The 19587-nt window shown below is 36.5% G+C and overlaps 3 protein-coding genes across 3 annotated transcripts in view; 1 reads left to right on the top strand and 2 right to left on the bottom strand.

Moving 5' to 3' along the window:
• Positions 1-4461, bottom strand: part of LOC133335091 (protein pinocchio) — a 117176-nt gene extending 112715 nt beyond the window's left edge. The window contains exon 1 of the mRNA XM_061543396.1: positions 4223-4461. Coding sequence (XP_061399380.1) covers positions 4223-4310 — 88 coding nt within the window. The 5' untranslated portion in view covers positions 4311-4461. The remainder of the gene's footprint in view (positions 1-4222) is intronic.
• Positions 1-19587, bottom strand: part of LOC133335089 (eukaryotic translation initiation factor 3 subunit I) — a 293205-nt gene that overhangs the window by 217527 nt on the left and 56091 nt on the right. The gene's annotated exons all lie outside the window — the stretch shown is intronic.
• On the top strand, positions 11572-14497 carry LOC133335073 (TBC1 domain family member 23). The gene is made up of 3 exons (XM_061543379.1): positions 11572-11619; positions 11997-12885; positions 13247-14497. Exons 1-3 carry the CDS (start codon positions 11603-11605, stop codon positions 14495-14497), a joined length of 2157 nt encoding a protein of 718 aa, XP_061399363.1. The 5' UTR covers positions 11572-11602.

Here is a 19587-nt window from a genome sequence, read left to right on the forward strand (position 1 = left end):
TTTGAAATATCATCTGAGCCCAAGGCGTGGATTTTTTAAAGAATATTTTTTTGAAATATCATCTGAGCCCAAGGCGTGGATTTTTTAAAGAATATTTTTTGAAATATCATCTGAGCCCAAGGCGTGGATTTTTTAAAGATTATTTTTTGAAATATCACCTGAGCCCAAGGCAGGGATTTTTTAAAGAATAGTTTTTAAAATATCATCTGAGCCCAAGGCGTGGATTTTTTAAAGAATAGTTTTTGAAATATCATGTGATATTAAATAAATATATATTTGTTTATGAACATGGAGTTTTTTTTAATATTTTTTTACCAATTTTTCACAATTTCTTAAAGTATTTCCGCTTTTTGAATGGGTACTACATGTATAAATATCTAACCAAAAATCATAGCATACTTTCAGGCGCTTGGGTTAAAAACTACGCCATGATTATATTTCCACATTTAATATTGACACAGTGGCAATTGTTTAAACTTAAAAAACGCAAAAAATAACGTATATCTACAACGGAATTGAATAATTTTTTTGACGTCAGTAGTACATCTAATAGTTCCATGTTCCATCTTCTCGTGACATGTTGATCTACGTAACACAATGTACTTATATATTCCTAGTCTTTGCTCCTTCATAGACGGAAAGACAGACAAGATTTTGTTGTCTAGATAAACAACAAATGATTGTGAATTCTATAGAAACAAAAGGGTTAACAGTTGTGTTTGTATAGACATCTATTTATTTAATATTGGTAAATAATTTGCAATATCTGAAATGAAATTGACATGCCAGATGCTAGTGCCAGTTGCAAGTTCATAGAGAAACATATTAAACTTTTATTACACAATGTAATTGATGCAGAGCTGTGACAATGCGGTGTAGAGATGTCGATACAGTTTGTAATATTTGGAATTTCGTATTCATATATATTTTACATACGGGGGTTTTTGTATTATTAAAGTCTTAATTGTCAACAAATATATTTCAAAGTTTATAAACCTACAACCTATTTTTGCTATTGAAAATACATGTTAATGATTTTTTAAATATTTGCAGTATGTCTATAAAGATTGTCTTTAAGTCTATAGAGAATCCCTTCAACTCGTCAATAACGACTTACTTCAGAAAGGCAATAAATGTTCAATTAGCTCGTATATAAAGACTCACTTCAGTTCCCATATACAAACTCCATACTACTCGTCTATATAGACACTTTTCACATCGTCTATAAAGATATTCTTTAGAAAAAACATAAAAACACATATTAATGATTTTTAAAATATTTTTTTTTTTGCAGTTTGTCTGAAATTAATTCTAAAATTAATTTAACTAGTATGCAATATATTTTTGTATAATTCACACATTTCTCTCCCTTCATTTCACTTTGTCTTAATACCTGTTAAAACATTCCCACCTTCAAATTCAATAAAAAAAAACTGCAATTAAAAATATTTACTTTGTCTTTGCAAAATTTGCTCGTCCTCATTTTGTGCTGATTCAAAAGTAATTTGGTATTTTTAAATGAAATTGACACCAAATTTTGCGACACATCACTACGACTGTCTTTTTACCACAGCAGTCTTCTTCACACGATTGGTCTGGGCGATGACCTACTTACACGTTGTAATTTTATTTTTTTTTATTTTTTTGTTAGTTGTTTTGCTTTCTTGTGTTTCCGACTGGTCAGGCAGACAATTTGTTATTAAAAAAATGATCCGAAAAGCAATAAATATATTCTCACAAAGCTAACAAAGCACCTGAACACCAGCGCACCAAAGAAAAATAAAAAAGAAAGGGGATTTTTGGACAAAAATCAAAGAAGGTGGATAAAAATAAAAGAAAAATGCATTTAAATATTGAAATGTTAAAGGAGCCATCATGGCACAACAGTGGGTTGAGGACGATCGGAACGAAAAAAAAAAAACAACACCTCAATGAAATAAATTGCTAACTCTAATAATGGAAAAACTGAATTAAGATAGACTGGATCGAACATGAACAGATAACCCCACAAATGAAATAAAAATTCAGTTGATACTATTATTTGTGGTTCAATGGATATTATCGTCCTGAAAGGAAGTTTTTACTCTCTCAAAACTTTCATAATTTATGATGACTATGTCAAAATATGGACCTATTTTAAAAATGTGGCACGAAACATCAAAGTAATGGAAATGGGTTGTTGCAAACATCATGCCAAATTCCTTATACAATCCACAAAGTAATTTTACTTCAGCCCGTCTTTGAAATGATTTTATCTATCTTTGAACTTTATCTTTCCATCGAATTCGTGACCTTTCCTTTCTACGTGAATCATCAGTTGGCCCGCTTTTATATGCCCTTTGAGCTGGGGCATCCTCATCCATTCTCACAACATGACCTCGCCAACGTAGTCGCTGCTGTTCGACTATGTCGATGTCCGAGAATAGGTGGTACAACTAATGGTTCATTCGACGGCAATATTCACCGTCAACGCAGGTCGAGCCATAGATCTTTTGGGAAATTTTTTCTCTCAAACACTCCAAGAGCTGCCTCATCTGCTTGCGCAAGGGTAGTATCTTGTAGATTGTAAGTTTGGTCTGACGAGAGGTGGCCTTGTTCCTGAATTGTTTACTCAGACCATAGAAGCATCTGTTGGATACGAATTTTAAAACTGATGTCATTAGTTTTATTTATGGCTGTACCAAGGTATATAAAATCGTTGACAACCTCGAAGCTGTAGTTCTTAAGTTCCACAGTTGGTCCGAGTCTACTGGACGTCTTGCGCGTTGTTCTTGAATTGCTTACTCAGACCGTAGTAGCATCTGTTGGCCAACACTATTCTTCTCCGAATTTCAAAACTGGTGTCATTAGTTTTATATATGGCGGTACCAAGGCATATAAAATCTTTGACTTCCTCGAAACTGTAGTTTTCAAGTTCCACAATTGGTCCAAGTCTACTGAACGACTTGCGCGTTGATACATCAGCATGGTCTTCTCGTCATTTTCTGCTAGTTCCACTTTGACAGACTCCTTCTTATCAATTCGTTCAAAGGTGGCAGTTACTGCTCGCAATGTTCGACGCATTATTTCGATGTAGTCGACGTAGTCGAGTAACATGTGCGGTTTGGTATACAGAGTTCCATTTCTGTTCACATTTCCATCTCGTATGACCTTTTCCAGCAGGATATTAAAAAGGTCACACGACAAAACCTTGTCTAAATCCTCGTTTGGTATTGAAGGGGTCCAAGAGCTCCTTTAGAACTTTACATCAGTCCCTCTTTGAAATATTTCTATCTACAGCTCATCTAAGGAAGATTATCTCTCCAGCTTGGCTATAAAGAAGCCCTTCGAACTCCAAACTTCAACTCGTCTATACAGAATCATCAGCTTACATCAGCAGGGTAATAAATGTTCCATTAGTTCGTCTATAAAGTCTCACTTCAGTTCCAATATACAAACTTCCTACTGCTCGTCTATATGGACACATTTCACATTGCCCGTTTTTAAAATCGCTTTCTTTAGCTCCTCTATGAAGATTTCCATCAGACTACCATTAGGAAGCTATAAAGATTACATTCCACTCTTTTAAAAAAATCCCATCAGCTCGTCTATTAAAGACCCTAGACATCAGCTGTTCTATGAAATATCACCTCTTCAGCTGGTACATGAAAGACTTCCTTTAGCTCGTCTATAAAAGACTACCTACAGAACATCTTTAGAGACTCCTTTCGTCATATTAAGGTATTTCCTCCAGATCGTTTAGAAAGACATCCTTCTAATAATTTACCTTGTGTATAGAGTCGTCCTTCAGCTCTAAAGAGCCTCTCTTCTTCTAATCAAATTACCTCCATTCAACTCTATAAAGACTTCATTTCTCATGACCAAAAACACACCTTATGATATTTTGTGTATGAAAAATGCTTTGGACGCCTACTACTGTCTTTTAGTTAGTCTATATCCTCCCTTGTCATTTAATGTTAATAACTGTTTCAAAAATCAACCCAGAAGATTTGGAATTAAAAAAATCTCCTCCTCAATCCGCCTTTAAACACTTCCTTCTTATCGTCCAAAATATATTACCGGTTCTCAGCATTTTCACAGAAAACACTGTGCACCCTTCACTTGCAAACTTCTTATATTTAAAAATAACTACTTTAAGATAACACACACATAGAAAAACAACTTTAAAAATTAAATCAACAAAGTTAAAAAACAAAAAACTTTAATTTTGCAAAATACTTACCTTTAAAATTGAATGAACTCATAATACCGCCGCCATTGCCATTCGAAAGAGCCTCCAATAGAGGAGGTGGTGGTGGAGGGGGCAGCATTAAATTTGCCGATGCATTGCCGCTGTTATTCAAAACATTGCTGACATTGCTTGGATTGACATTACAAAAATCGGGATCATCGGCATCGAAAAGGACACCATCCTCCCATTCGGTAACAATATTTGAAGTAGCAGAGATGGGACGGCTCTTCATGGTTAGTGGTTGTCAAAACACGCTTACAAAACTGAAAAAAAAACAACAAAAATAAACTTTAAAAGTTGAAACACAAAATGCAAGTTGCAATAAAAATAGAAAGCCACATCAAAGACCTTTTAACCTTAAACGTTAACCTATTACCTGATGTTGCTGCCGCTGGCTGACCTTTTTCGGAAAACAAGGAACCCCTTGATTTTAGCTGACTTCTTTAAAGGTCAACTGCAATGTTAGTAAATGGGGGACAACCTTAAACTCTAAAATGCACACCGTTGCTTTTGATTTAAACTACGGCACAGCACTTCACTCACATTGGGCCACCACCATTGACATTAAGGACTCACCGACTAAATGAATTGCTGTGATAATGTCATCGAAAGCGAGGCCACTCGTGCTAAAGTGCCACAAAATGCAAGCACAAAAACAAACAAACAACAAAAGCAACGTGAAACGAAAAGGATAATGTCATGCAAATTGCAACGCAGGCGCTCTAATGCATCCTAGAAGAATATATTTTCACAGTCCCCCGCCTAGGGTGGCAAAAAGAAAAATCAATAGTTTTCATATGTCTAATGCACGAGCCAGGCCAGTCAGCCAGCAGAAGCCAACATACACACTCACATACTCCTCCATTTGCTGCAGCATTGCTTTTTTGTTTTTGTGAAATGTTGGTCAGGGCTAAGTCGTGTTTACCGGGTGCTTGAAATGCAGCAGCAGCAATGTTGAAGCTATGCCAAATACAAATGCACATTGCCATGGTACTGTTGCTGTTGTTATTGTTGTGCATTTGGAAGTGGGTCAATATTCAGCAGCAAAAACAAAATGTACTTGGGGGCAGCTCATAGTCATGAACAGCCATTATAAATTAGATGCATGAGCAACTGTGGAAAATATAGGCAAGCTGTTCAGGGGACTGCAGACTGCCCTTTGATTGTTTATAAGGACTACCTATTAAGTCTCCCTTCCGCTCGCCTATAAAGCCTTTAGCTAATCCTTGAAGACCCATTTTTCCGTATATATAGAGACTTCGTTCAGCTTGCTTATAGAGACTCCCTTCAGCCTCCCTTCAGCTCGTCTATAGAGACTACCTTCAGCTTGTCTACAAAGACTCCCTTGAGCTCGTCTATAGAGAGTCCCTTCAGCTCGTCTATGAAAGACTCCCTTCAGCTCGTCTATAGAGACTCCCTTCAGCTCGTCTATAGAGACTCCCTTCAGCTCGTCTATGAAAGACTCCCTCCAGCTCGTCTATGAAAGACTCCCTCCAGCTCGTCTATGAAAGACTCCCTTCAGCTCGTCTATGAAAGACTCCCTCCAGCTCGTCTATGAAAGACTCCCTTCAGCTCGTCTATGAAAGACTCCCTTCAGCTCGTCTATGAAAGACTCCCTTCAGCTCGTCTATGAAAGACTCCCTTCAGCTCGTCTATGAAAGACTCCCATCAGCTCGTCTATGAAAGACTTCCATCAGCTCGTCTATGAAAGACTCCCTTCAGTTCGTCTATGAAAGACTCCCTTCAGCTCGTCTATGAAAGACTCCCTTCAGCTCGTCTATGAAAGACTCCCTTCAGCTCGTCTATGAAAGACTCCCTTCAGCTCGTCTATGAAAGACTCCCTTCAGCTCGTCTATGAAAGACTCCCTTCAGCTCGTCTATGAAAGACTCCCTTCAGCTCGTCTATGAAAGACTCCCTTCAGCTCGTCTATGAAAGACTGCCTTCAGCTCGTCTATGAAAGACTCCCTTCAGCTCGTCTATGAAAGACTCCCTTCAGCTCGTCTATAGAGACTCCCTTCAGCTCGTCTATAGAGACTCCCTTCAGCTCGTCTATAGAGACTCCCTTCAGCTCGTCTATAGAGACTCCCTTCAACTCGTCTATAGAGACTCCCTTCAGCTCGTCTATAGAGACTCCCTTCAGCTCGTCTATAGAGACTCCCTTCAACTCGTCTATAGAGACTCCCTTCAGCTCGTCTATAGAGACTCCCTCCAGCTCGTCTATGAAAGACTCCCTTCAGCTCGTCTATGAAAGACTCCCTTCAGCTCGTCTATGAAAGACTCCCTTCAGCTCGTCTATGAAAGACACCCTTCAGCTCGTCTATGAAAGACTCCCTTCAGCTCGTCTATGAAAGACTCCCTTCAGCTCGTCTATGAAAGACTCCCTTCAGCTCGTCTATGAAAGACTCCCTTCAGCTCGTCTATGAAAGACTCCCTCCAGCTCGTCTATGAAAGACTCCCTTCAGCTCGTCTATGAAAGACTCCCTTCAGCTCGTCTATGAAAGACTCCCTTCAGCTCGTCTATGAAAGACTCCCTTCAGCTCGTCTATGAAAGACTCCCTTCAGCTCGTCTATGAAAGACTCCCTTCAGCTCGTCTATGAAAGACTCCCTTCAGCTCGTCTATGAAAGACTCCCTTCAGCTCGTCTATGAAAGACTCCCTTCAGCTCGTCTATGAAAGACTCCCTTCAGCTCGTCTATGAAAGACTCCCTTCAGCTCGTCTATGAAAGACTCCCTTCAGCTCGTCTATGAAAGACTGCCTTCAGCTCGTCTATGAAAGACTCCCTTCAGCTCGTCTATCTATGAAAGACTGCCTTCAGCTCGTCTATGAAAGACTCCCTTCAGCTCGTCTATGAAAGACTCCCTTCAGCTCGTCTATGAAAGACTCCCTTCAGCTCGTCTATGAAAGACTCCCTTCAGCTCGTCTATGAAAGACTCCCTTCAGCTCGTCTATGAAAGACTCCCTTCAGCTCGTCTATGAAAGACTCCCTTCAGCTCGTCTATGAAAGACTCCCTTCAGCTCGTCTATGAAAGACTCCCTTCAGCTCGTCTATGAAAGACTCCCTTCAGCTCGTCTATAGACTCCCTTCAGCTCGTCTATGAAAGACTCCCTTCAGCTCGTCTATGAAAGACTCCCTTCAGCTCGTCTATGAAAGACTCCCTTCAGCTCGTCTATGAAAGACTCCCTTCAGCTCGTCTATGAAAGACTCCCTTCAGCTCGTCTATGAAAGACTCCCTTCAGCTCGTCTATGAAAGACTCCCTTCAGCTCGTCTATGAAAGAATCCCTTCAGCTCGTATGTGAAAGAATCCCTTCAGCTCGTCTGTCTGTGAAAGACTCCCTTCAGCTCGTATGTGAAATACTCCCTTCAGCTCGTCTGTCTGTGAAAGACTCCCTTCAGCTCGTATGTGAAAGACTCCCTTCAGCTTTTATATAAATCTTCATCCTCCTTTTTCTGTTTCCATTGTATCATTATTGCCTTCTGTTACTAAAAATATAGTTTTCATCAGATTAGCAATTAAAAGGAAGCGTAGGACGCCTCGTCGTGCTCAGCATACAAATGAGCGCAATAAATGAGTCAATTGTCCTTGTTATTCGAATGTTTAAAAATAGCAATAAAACAGGAAGCGTAGGATGGAATCGATGACAGGCCGCACATATCAAACATACAACAAAATGCGTGAGTGAGTCACTGCATTTTGATTCGATTTTGGCTTCTCTCCAAGCTAAAAGAGATGCTACGCCAGGACCAACAAATGCAGAATGTGGTATGGGAGCAAAAAGAAATACAGACGGGGTCAAGGATATACAATTGAGAAACTCCTGTTCCGCATGTCAAAGGATAATAACACTTACCTGTTAGTTATTCCAAAGATGGTTAATAAGATATTGGTTCTTCTTACAGGCAGCAATAAATTTCAAATAGACGCAAACTATTTTTAATTTTATTTTAAAAACAATATTGTTTTTGTTTGACACTCGTACGCACTCACACACTCAAAAAAATGCAAAAATAAAACGACACACACGTATAGAAAGTTTTGCAAAACCGAACACACAATTTTCTTTAAAAAGTTGGTTTCCCCTTAAAACGATTTGGCACAATTTTCATGGAATTCTTAAACTTTTCTTCGTCAGTTTGTTGTTACCGAATTTCTTTACACTTTGTTTGGAATGTTGCAGAAAAAACAAACCAAAACAACTATCATCAATTACATTACACACACGAACACCAAACAAATGTTCTGCCGAAAACACAACCAATACAATGTCTGCTTCTTGTTCTCGCTGTTACATGGCATGCCATGTGGAATGATAACAAACTAATAGTGATGGTCGTGGTAATGTAAAATGGTACACAAAAATACTTTTGAAAAGCTAATTAAGGGTTCATTAGACTGAGAGACATGTTTATTTTAAGAAATTTGAAAATATACGAAATGGCATCTCACTAGATATATATTTTATTTACATGAATCCACCAAACTGCCAAATTAATAATGAAATCCGTTGCCTGGTGTTTACACACGACTTTTTGTGTAGACAATAGCAAATATACTAACTATTTTTTGCAATACATTTAAATTTTTGTCAATTTTGTAGAGACTATCTTGATTTTTTTTCATTACCAATAAATATGGACAATTTTTGACATTTTAAATCAATATTACAAAACACATTTTCAAATAATAAAAATTCGACTAAAATTGATTATACACAAAAAGAATAAAAAAAATCATCATGATAATGAACACAATTATTATTTGCATGCATATGAAGTGCTATCCATCGTGCTGTGTGAACGACTAAAGCCAATGTTCAATGACATTATTAAAGCATACCAATGCACCGTCACACTGCAAATCCAAATCCTGGAAAAGACCTGTGGAAAACAAATCAACACATTTCACACTACGACTATAAAGCCGCAATCGACAACCCAATCGTCTTAGATGTATTTAAAGTCATGTCTGCGTTCGGCATTCCTGGAAAGAAACAAAACAATACATCATGGATTTTCACTCTATGCCAAAACCTGGAAAAGACCCACGAAAAACACATCGACATATTACACCTACTCGTCGACTATAAAGCCGCATTCGACAGCCCAATCCTCTCAGAGATATTTAAAGCCATGTGTGCGTTCGGCATTCCTGCAAAATTAATACGGCTATGCAGGACAGCTTTGAGTGGTAGAAGGTCAGCAGATAAAGTCGGAAAGGACCTATCGGAGTTCTTCGATAATGAACGAGGAGTCAGACAAGGTGACAGTTTGTCGTTTAAAATCATACTGGAAAAGGTCAACGAGATCCAAATGTAAACAGAATTGCCACTCTGCACACCAAACAGCCAAGTGTTAGTTCACACAGAAAATGAAGGTAACGAATCTGATGGAAAGATCAAGTGGAAGACATTATTACCGAACATGATCTTACAAATTGGAAGAACTGCGCAAAAGACTAACGTACCTGGAAAAATATTTTTTTATGCTCGGCTTATGAAACCAATGTTCTGTCAAAAGCCAGCTAAGTATGTAGTTGGAAAACGTAAACGGGACATTTTCCCCTAAGAAAAATCGTTTAATACCGAAAAAGAATCGGATTTTTTGTGGTTTTATATCAATATCAAATATATCAATATTAAATTACTCCCAAATTGGTTGACATACTTGCTCTAGCTCTCTAAAAAACCGATCTTAAGGGGTGTAGATTTATATGAGTGGTGGACCAATATTGATAATATTTAATATGAAGATTTACTACCATACCGTAAAACGATATGTATATTAAACGGCATAAACATTAGAACTTTTTACCGGGTTAACCTTCTTTATGAGGATTTATTTGACATATATGCAAATGAATTGACAATTGAAACCCACTAGGTTAACCAAATCCGGTTTAATGTAAACGTACTATTATAACTTTTTGCAGGGTTAACCTTCTTTATGAGGATTTATTTGACAGATATGTAAGGAAATTGACAATTAAAACTTACTGGGTTAACACAATCCGGTAAAATGCAAAATAACAAAACACAACCAATTAGGTGGAAACATGTGTCCAAAACCATAAAAATATCGAATATTGGGGGGTACCGTTATATGGGAGTTACCCCGAAACATATGTCAGTATTGGTCATTTTTCGTAGGAGGATCTGAAAATTGAATACCAAATTACAGCTGATTCTGTATCTTAGTCTGCTTTTCCACAGGCAAATTTTTATTTGGCAAATACTGAGTTTGTAGGCGAGAGGGGTGGAGGAAGAAAAACAAAAATTTGCCTGTTCAGAATTTGCCGTACACGCAAATTCTGCTTTGCTCTGTTCGTTGAAAACAATTTTGTTGACATTTCCTTTTGAACCTATTCGCTTTACTGACACACAGCCGGCTTTTGTTTACAAACCTGTTGCTTTAATTTGTGCAAGTGAAATTTAATTTTTAATTTTTGTAATTTATATAATAAAATATATAAAAAAGAAATAAAATATTAAAAAAATCTTTAAAATGCAAACACTTTTGACTTTTATTTTCTTGCTTTTGTATTTTGATTCGCAAATTTGGCAAAGAAAAATTTGCTAATGGAAAAGCAAGCGAAAATTTCAAATGAGAAAATAAAAAATTTGCCAAATAAAAATCTGCCTGTGGAAAAGCAGACTTAAACTACCTAAATACCGAATAATGAGGGGTTACAAAATTTCTCTATGTCAAACATTGTAAGATGCCATAATCGAACTTTATGCTGATATTTCGATGTGTAACAAACGGCAGTATAATTATGCTTTATAATATGTTGAAATTCACAATAGTTGCCCAACAGAAATATGACATCGGCTGAAAAAAAATTAATTTAATTTTAATGCACTGTAGCTCGGAAACAGAGGAAATGATCTTCATATGTTTTTGTGGAATTATTGTATACAAAAAACATATACATACATTAGAGAGAATCTTAATTAATTTATATTTTATATTGTTCTCTCTATTTTATTTCATTGCGTACGTTACGTTACATTTCACTATTTTATTTCTAACTAACGGCCCATACACAAAAGTTCCATCACTGACAGTTTATAAACGTGCAGCATTGCCAGATCCGAAAAATCTAAACATAAACTTTTGACAAGCTTACGTCAAACTATTTTTTTTTCTTTACAGAAAAAAAAACATCAAAATACACGACAGAGTCTACGTCTCACAATAGGTTTTTTTTGTATTTGTTAATTTTAGAAATATTTTAACGTCCCTTTATTAATTAGAACGGCAAACAATAACAACAAACTTCTGCTCGACTCGCGTAAACAAAGATTTGTTTTGTCCAATAAGACAATTTGGGGAAACGAAAACAGAGGCAAAGGAATAGCAAGCAATAAAGAATGGATGACAATTTATGGTAAGTGGTGGCGACGACGACGATGAAGGGTAAACGCAGTGGGAGATGTGTTGTTTGTTGGCCAAGAATATCAAAATATTCATGGCGAATAAAAGGGCAAATAGTAAAAAAAAGTTCCTTATCTATTGCCACCAGCACACACACAGGCACGCATTTACCTTAACTATCATCTGTTTCACTAATGTGTGTTGCAATTTGTGGGGCCAAGAAAAAAATAAAACAGATAAAGAAATCAGAATTTTCTTGGCCTAGAAATTCCAATCAGAGCGACAGACAGACTGGTTGGTTGGCTGTGAGTCATTTCCGATTGGAATTTTTAATAATGAAGTGATCTATTTGTATCATGCTTACCGATTTTCTTCTTTTTTCCATTACAGGCTCATTGAATTGGAATCCGCCTTGCTGGATGACTGCAATGTCAATGACATCTATGGCATTTGCCAAGGCAAATCCCTGCCAGAGGCCTTGCGCCCAGACGTCTGGCAAGTGTGTCTGGATGTGCGCCACAAAAGTGATCAAATGTCACTGTTCAATGAAATCTACGATTTGCCCTTTCAAAATCAGCTAAGGGAAGACTGTCAAAAGATGTTGGAACGCATCGGAAACGATGACGAAGATAAGGTCTCGGTGCTATCGGATTTGGAATCGATATTGACATTTTATTGTAAAAATCGCAATTTACAATATGAAACAGATAATGGTTGGATTGAGTTGTTGTTGCCCCTGTTGGCATTAAAATTGAATCGTTCGGAAACGTACAATCTCTTCGAAGCCATACGTGATACCTACATACCGAAAGGTTGTAAACCCAAGGGAAATGTATTCCATGTCTTTCGCCTGCTTATATTGTATCATGATCCAGAGTTGTGCACCATGTTGGACACCAAGAAAATCTCTCCAGATCTATATTCGCAACAATGGTTTCAATGTCTGTTTGCTTCTTCGTGCAGTTTTTCGGTGATCTTATCAATGTGGGATTTATATTTCCAACATGCCGATCCATTTTTGGTATTCTTTTTGGGTCTAATCATATTGATAAATGGTCGTGAACAAATTCTGGCTTTAAAAGATGCACCCAAAGAGCAAATTGTTGAATTCCTCTCCAATATGCCGTGTGCTTTGGAACCTGACGATGTTGTGGATTTTTGTCTCTTGGCTCAATATTATTCAATGAAGACACCGAGTTCATTTAAGACGGATTTCTTGAAGGCATTGTATGGGAAGCAGAATGAGAAAGGAACGCCGGAGGAGTGTTCAGTGTCACAGGTGAGTGGAGGGATTCCAAGTGGATAAACTTTTGAGGGTAGACGACTTGTTTGTAATCGAATCATAATCTTCAAGCAAGGTCAATATTTAGATGTGTATTTTTTTCAAACAACATCAAGGCTGGATTTTTAAGAGTAAGGCCTTAGGCGTGGATTTTTTAAAGAAAATATTTTTCAAGCAACATAAAGGCCAGAGGCGTGAGTTTTTAAAGAACAATTTCTCAAGCAACATCAAGGCCTTAGGGGTGGATTTTTTAAACAAGCAACATCGTGACCAGAGGCGTGGATTTTTTTTAAAAATAAACCATATATAATATCCGTATATTCCACTTTAATACATTTTCTAATCTCCCCTTTTCCAGGCCCTCTGTCTCCCCGTCTCGGTTTACGAACTTGTTGAGAATTCTTCAATTGACCTCAGCTCCACGGAGGCGGTGCGCTTCTTTTTGGTTGATTGTCGTCCAGCTGAACAATATAATGCCGGTCATTTATCAACTGCCTTCCATTTAGATTGCAATCTAATGCTACAAGAACCTGTGGCCTTTGCCACAGCCGTACAGGGCCTACTCTCGGCTCAGCGACAATCCATAGAGGCCAATTCAAATGCCGGCGGTGAACATTTATGTTTTATGGGTAGCGGCCGTGTGGAAGAGGATCAATATACACATATGGTTGTGGCTTCATTTCTACAGAAAAATACCAAATATGTTTCGTTGCTTAGCGGTGGCTATAATGCTATTCATGATTATTTTGGTGATCATATGGCCGATTGTTTGGAAGATCATGAACCGAAAAAATGTCTGGTATGTACACGCAGTAGTACCGGATCATTGTTTGAGGGAGTGCAAATGCGACAAAAATCGGGGCAACAGGCAAAACGTGATTCGGCATCGAAACAAGGTGGAAGTTCTTCAGATTTCTTTAATCGTTTCTCCCAAGTAATGAAATTTAAAACGGCCGAGGTCAAGGGTAAACTAATGGATATTATTGTGAATCCCACAAATGGTGCTAATACAGCCGGAACGCCGACAGGAGATGCCAACAATCATGTAAATCAAATGCCTGTACAGCAGAGACATGTATCGGCTGCGGAAAGAAATGGCAAACGTTATCGCAATGTGGCCCCAGTATTCAGTATTGATGATGATCACGATGGTGATTTTGAGGCGGGCCCGCATTCTTTGGATGATGGCAAAGAATCGGCAGCAAATGCTGCCACAAAATTACCCGGTGATAGTAAAGAAATTGTAACGTTAAATAATTATCTGAAGTCACCAGATATTATGAATGCTTTCAAGTGTCAGGAGGTCCATATGAATGGTTATATGTACGATTCACATTTGATAATAACACCCACACATTTGATTGTGCTGCGTGAGTTACCGCGCGGACAGGCCCAGATTATTGTACGACGACCATTGGCTAGTATTGTTAAGATTACAGCCAAGAAACGACATCGTGATTTGATAACATTCAAATATGGTTTCCCTGATGGTGATGGTCTGCTCATTACCGATATGGATCGTTTTCTAATACCCAATGCCAGTGAGGCAACCGCCATAGTGTCAAAACATATTGTCCAAACATTGGATGATGGTGCAAAATTAACGTAATCAGAGGATGCAAGGCTATTGTTATTTTGGACACACGCATACACCCATCAATTACAAGTGTAAAGAAGTTATTAGCAACAGCACTGTAGTTACTTTTTTATTAACATATACAAATGCTTATTCTTTAATAGATTACAAGAGAGAAACAAAAAACCTTATAAAATAAGAGTTTTTTCAGAGGAAAGTGGTACTTAAAATCCAGATTTAAAGGCAACTGAATAAATAGATTTTTAATGACAGGATATGAACCAAATATAGTCATCAAATGTCAAATCCTTTGCGGTTGTATGAAGATCAGAAGTTAAGGTCCCATGATTTTAAAATCATCTCAACATTGAGAATAAGTAGTAAGACGTAGATTAATATTCATTTTTTTTATTAAATATATATTTTTTGTTTTGTTTTTTGAAAAAAAAAAAATAAAAAATTCAATGTTAATAGGTATGTAAGCTGTCACATACATTAACCAATTAGCTCAGAGCGCTTCCAATATCCCTCAAATAAGATATAATTCCTCCTCTATATATATGTTTTATGTTAAATTTCCCCCTTTCCCCTCTTAATTCCTATATTTATAGCTAACAGAATCCCTTATATGTCCATCTATATATTTTTATATAGTAGAGTTTATTCCGTTTGTAAGATATATATATTTTTAAAACTAGTTTCTTTTTTCTCTCCCTACAAATATATTTTTTATTACATCACATCAACATAAATTACACAAGTTAAAAAAACTATACATAAAAAATTGTTTATAAAAAATCTATTGTAAATCAAGTTATTGAAATCTGTGTAATTGTCTCTGTATCCCTTTACAAGTATACGGAAAATATTTATTACATTTTTTATTTTGTTGCTAAACCCCAAACAAAAATTAAAAAATATATTTGTCATACTTATAGTGTATTATGACAAACTAATAAATGCTACAAATGATAAGTAATTACAACACAATAAAAGAAAAACAAAAAATGAAAAACAATACCCCCTATTGATAATGTATAATCTCTGTACTGTACACACACACAATAAAATATTTACCTTAACACATTCTATTGCTGTATTATGGAATATGAATTTGTAGACCAAAAAAAAAAAAAAACTAAATCCATTGTAGAGAAAATATATACATATATTAAACAACCAAATTAAAAAAATAATTAGTTGTGTTTTTTTTATCCTTGGGAAATTGAAGGAGGACAAAGAAGAGGCAAGAATTGTATAATGTAAAATAGAAGATATTTTTCCAAGCAACATCATAACCATAGGAGTAGAATTTTCAAGCATCAAGGCCAGAGGCGTGGATTTTTGAAAGAAAAAAATTCTCAGGCAACATCAACGCCAGAGGCATGGATTTTTTAAAGAAAAAAATTCTCAAGCAACATCAAGGCCAGAGGCGTGGATTTTTGAAAGAAAAAAATTCTCAGGCAACATCAAGGCCATAGGCGTGGATTTTCTTCAAACAACACCAAGGCCAGACGCATGGATTTTTTAAAGAAAAAAATTCTCAAGCAACATCAACGCCAGAGGCATGGATTTTTAAAGAACTATTTATTGTTGTATTAGCTATTGTATTAGCTAACTATTTATTTTTTAGTTGTGTTTTTATCCCTGTGAAATTAAAGGAGAACAAGGAAGAAGCAAGGACTTTATAAAGTAAAAAATTATATTTTTTCCAAACAACATCACGGCCAGAGGCGTGGATTTTTTAAAGAACAACTTCTCAAGCAACATCAAGGCCAGAGGCGTGGATTTTTTAAATAATTTTTTTCAAACAACAGCAAGGCCAGATGCATGGATTTTTTAAATAAATTTTTTTCAAACAACATCAAGGCCAGAGGCGTGGATTTTTTAAAGAAAAAAATTCTCAAGCAACATCAATACCAGAGATGTGGATTTTTTAAAGAAACAAATTCTCAAGCAACATCAAGGCCAGAGGCGTGGATTTTTCAAGAAAAAAATTCTCAAACAACATAAAGGCCAGAGGCGTGGATTTTTTAATGAAAAAAATTCTCAAGCAACATCAAATAAAATCAAGGCCAGAGGCTTGGATTTTTTAAATAAATTTTTTCAAACACATCCAGGCCATAGGCGTGGATTTTTTAAATAAAATTTTTCAAACAAGATCAAGGCCAGAGGCGTGGATTTTTTAAATAAAATTTTTCAAACAAGATCAAGGCCATAGGCGTGGATTTTTTAAATAAAATTTTTCAAACAAGATCAAGGCCAGAGGCGTGGATTTTTTAAATAAAATATTTCAAACAACAACAAGGCCAGAGGCGTGGATTTAAAAAAAATCAAACAACATCAAGGCCAGAGGCGTGGATTAAAAAAAAAATTCAAACAACATCAAGGCCAGAGGCGTGGATTTAAAAAAAATCAAACAACATCAAGGCCAGAGGCGTGGATTTTTTTAAAGAACAATTTCTCAAACAACATCAAGGCCAGAGGCGTGGATTAAAAAAAAAACAATTTTCCAAACAACATCAAGGCCAGAGGCGTGGATTTTTAAAGAAATTTTTTTCGAACATAATCCCAGAGGCGTAAATTTTTTGAAGAAATGAAATTCTCAACCTACATCAAGGCACAGGCGAAGACTTTTTAAAGATTTTTTTAAACAAAATCAAGGCCAGAGGCGCGGACTTTTTAAAGATTTTTTTAAACAACATCAAGGCCACAGGCGTATACTTTTTAAAGATTTTTTTAAACAACATCAAGGCCACAAACGTGGACTTTTTAAAGATTTTTTTAAACAACATCAAGAATCCGTGTAGGATATCAAATAGATATCCTATATCTATTTGGAAGCTTCCAATCGGCCGACAAAATTTTCCAAGTGGACGACAAAGTTGTTTTGTTCTTTTTGTAAAGCTTTGACAATTGCATCATGGAAAAAACAAGATACCCCAACAATTGTATGCATCATAACATTATTTCATTCATTCATCCGACCATTGCCAGAAAGGTAAGGTAAATGCACACTGGTATATAGTATAGACAACAACCTACAGTATTCTGTTTTTAGGGGGGTCAATACACAATTTAACCCAAAAGTTTTAGGCCAAAAATGGTGCGAATGCGCATGTCTCCGATACCGGCCCACCATATGTTCCAGTAGCTTTATAAAGTTGAGGCATATACCCAGACACACATCCAAGTACCGTAAGCATCAAGGAGCAATTGTGCATACAGATACATACATACGAGTGTATGTATGTCTATATCTTTGGCATAATGATAATGATAAACAACGACGTAAATCTAAAGGGTTGCCATTTTCATTTTTTAACCGACCAAAGTATATACAAATTATGGTGGAGGGTGGCTGGAAAAAATATTCTTTAAAAATACACGCCTTTAGACCTGATGTAAATGGAAAAAATATTCTTTAAAAATCCACGCCTTTAGGCCTGATGTAAATGAAAAAAATATTCTTTAAAAATCCACGCATCTGGCCTTGATGTTGCTTGAGAAATTGTTCTTTAGAAATCCAAGCCTATAGCCTGGATTTTGGTTGAAAAAATATGCTTTAAAAAATCCACGCCTATGACCTTGAATTGGAATCTAAAAAATATTCGTTAAAAAATCCACGCCTACGACCTTGAATTGGAATCTAAAAAATATTCGTTAAAAAATCAACGCCTATGACCTTGAATCGGAATCTAAAAAAATATTTTTTAAAAAATCCACGCCTACGACCTTGAATCGGAATCTAAAAAATATTCTTTAAAAAATCCACGCCTATGACCTTGAATCGGAATCTAAAAATATTCTTTAAAAATCCACGACTATGACCTTGAATCGGAATCTAAAAAATATTCTTTAAAAAATCCACGCCTATAGCCTGGATTTTGGTTGAAAAATATGCTTTAAAAAATCCACGCCTATAGCCTGGATTTTGGTTGAAAAAAATATGCTTTAAAAAATCCACGCCTAGGACCTTGAATCGGAATCAAAAATATATTTAAAAAATCCACGCCTATGATCTTGAATCGGAATCAAAAATATATTTAAAAAATCCACGCCTATGATCTTGAATCTGCTTCAAAAAATATATTTAAAAAATCCAGGCCTATGTCCTAGAATCAGATTCAAAAAATATTTAAAAAAAAATATTTCCAAAATCCGGCTTTCCGACCAAAATATGTTACCCCAATATTTTACCTTGGCAATCAAATGTGCAAACAAGTGGTGGCGGGGCAAGGAACTAAATGACGATACACTCTTTACGTGCTTGATTTCGAATTGTGTCCCTGTGTGTGTGTGTCTGCTGTCTATTTGTGCGGTAAGCTGTTAAGGCTCAACACCATTTCGGGCCAGGGTATTCTGAAATACAAACAACAATTTTCATTGAGGCGGGGAAATTTTCTCTTTTGTATTTATAATCAGAGGCCCATCAATGACGTAGATAACAGAGCTGGCTCCAAGTAAAAATGAGCCATGCTGCAGCATCAACATCAGCAGGAACAGCAGCAGTTGGTGTTACTACTGCTGATGCTAATGCCTTCATCTTCGTCTTCTTCTTGTTTGCTCTTCGATTGTGGATTGTTTTTTTGGCCGGGGATGTTGTTTTCCTTTCTTCTTCTTCCTTTTTTTGAAGAGGCTGTTGTGGGTGGCTCGGTGGGTGGGTGGTTGTGTGTGTGCCCTGTCTGGGTATGGTACTGGCCAAGTTATCTACCTTCCTAACTTCGTGTGTTACAAATACTGAACTGTGAATGAATTTGAAACGAAAGCGAGCTGGGAAAAAACGACGACGACAACAGCAACAAGCTTTGTGTGAGTGTGCGGTGGCGGCAGGCGGCTCGGCACGATAGGTATAGGTACAACAAAAATAAAATTGAGGCCAAGAAGACAATAAAAACTGTTGCTTTGTTAAATATTTTAGCAGTTCATTCAGGACTCTGGTGCTGTAAACATATCCTCTTCGAACGAACTCTTCAAAAAATAAGCAGAATCACCCAAAACGAAACGAACCAAAAAGTTAAAAAAATAAAATAAAAAAACTAAAAAAAAATATTTTTGTGCCCAAAACAAGTGTTGAAAAGTGAAAAAAAAACTTTCAAAGTGAACTTTTCAAAGAAGAATTA

The sequence above is a fragment of the Musca vetustissima genome, unplaced genomic scaffold (assembly GCF_032173495.1).
Source record: "Musca vetustissima isolate MV318-11 ecotype Yass unplaced genomic scaffold, APGP_CSIRO_Mvet_v1 utg14086, whole genome shotgun sequence".
Classification (NCBI taxonomy): Eukaryota; Metazoa; Arthropoda; class Insecta; order Diptera; family Muscidae; genus Musca; species Musca vetustissima.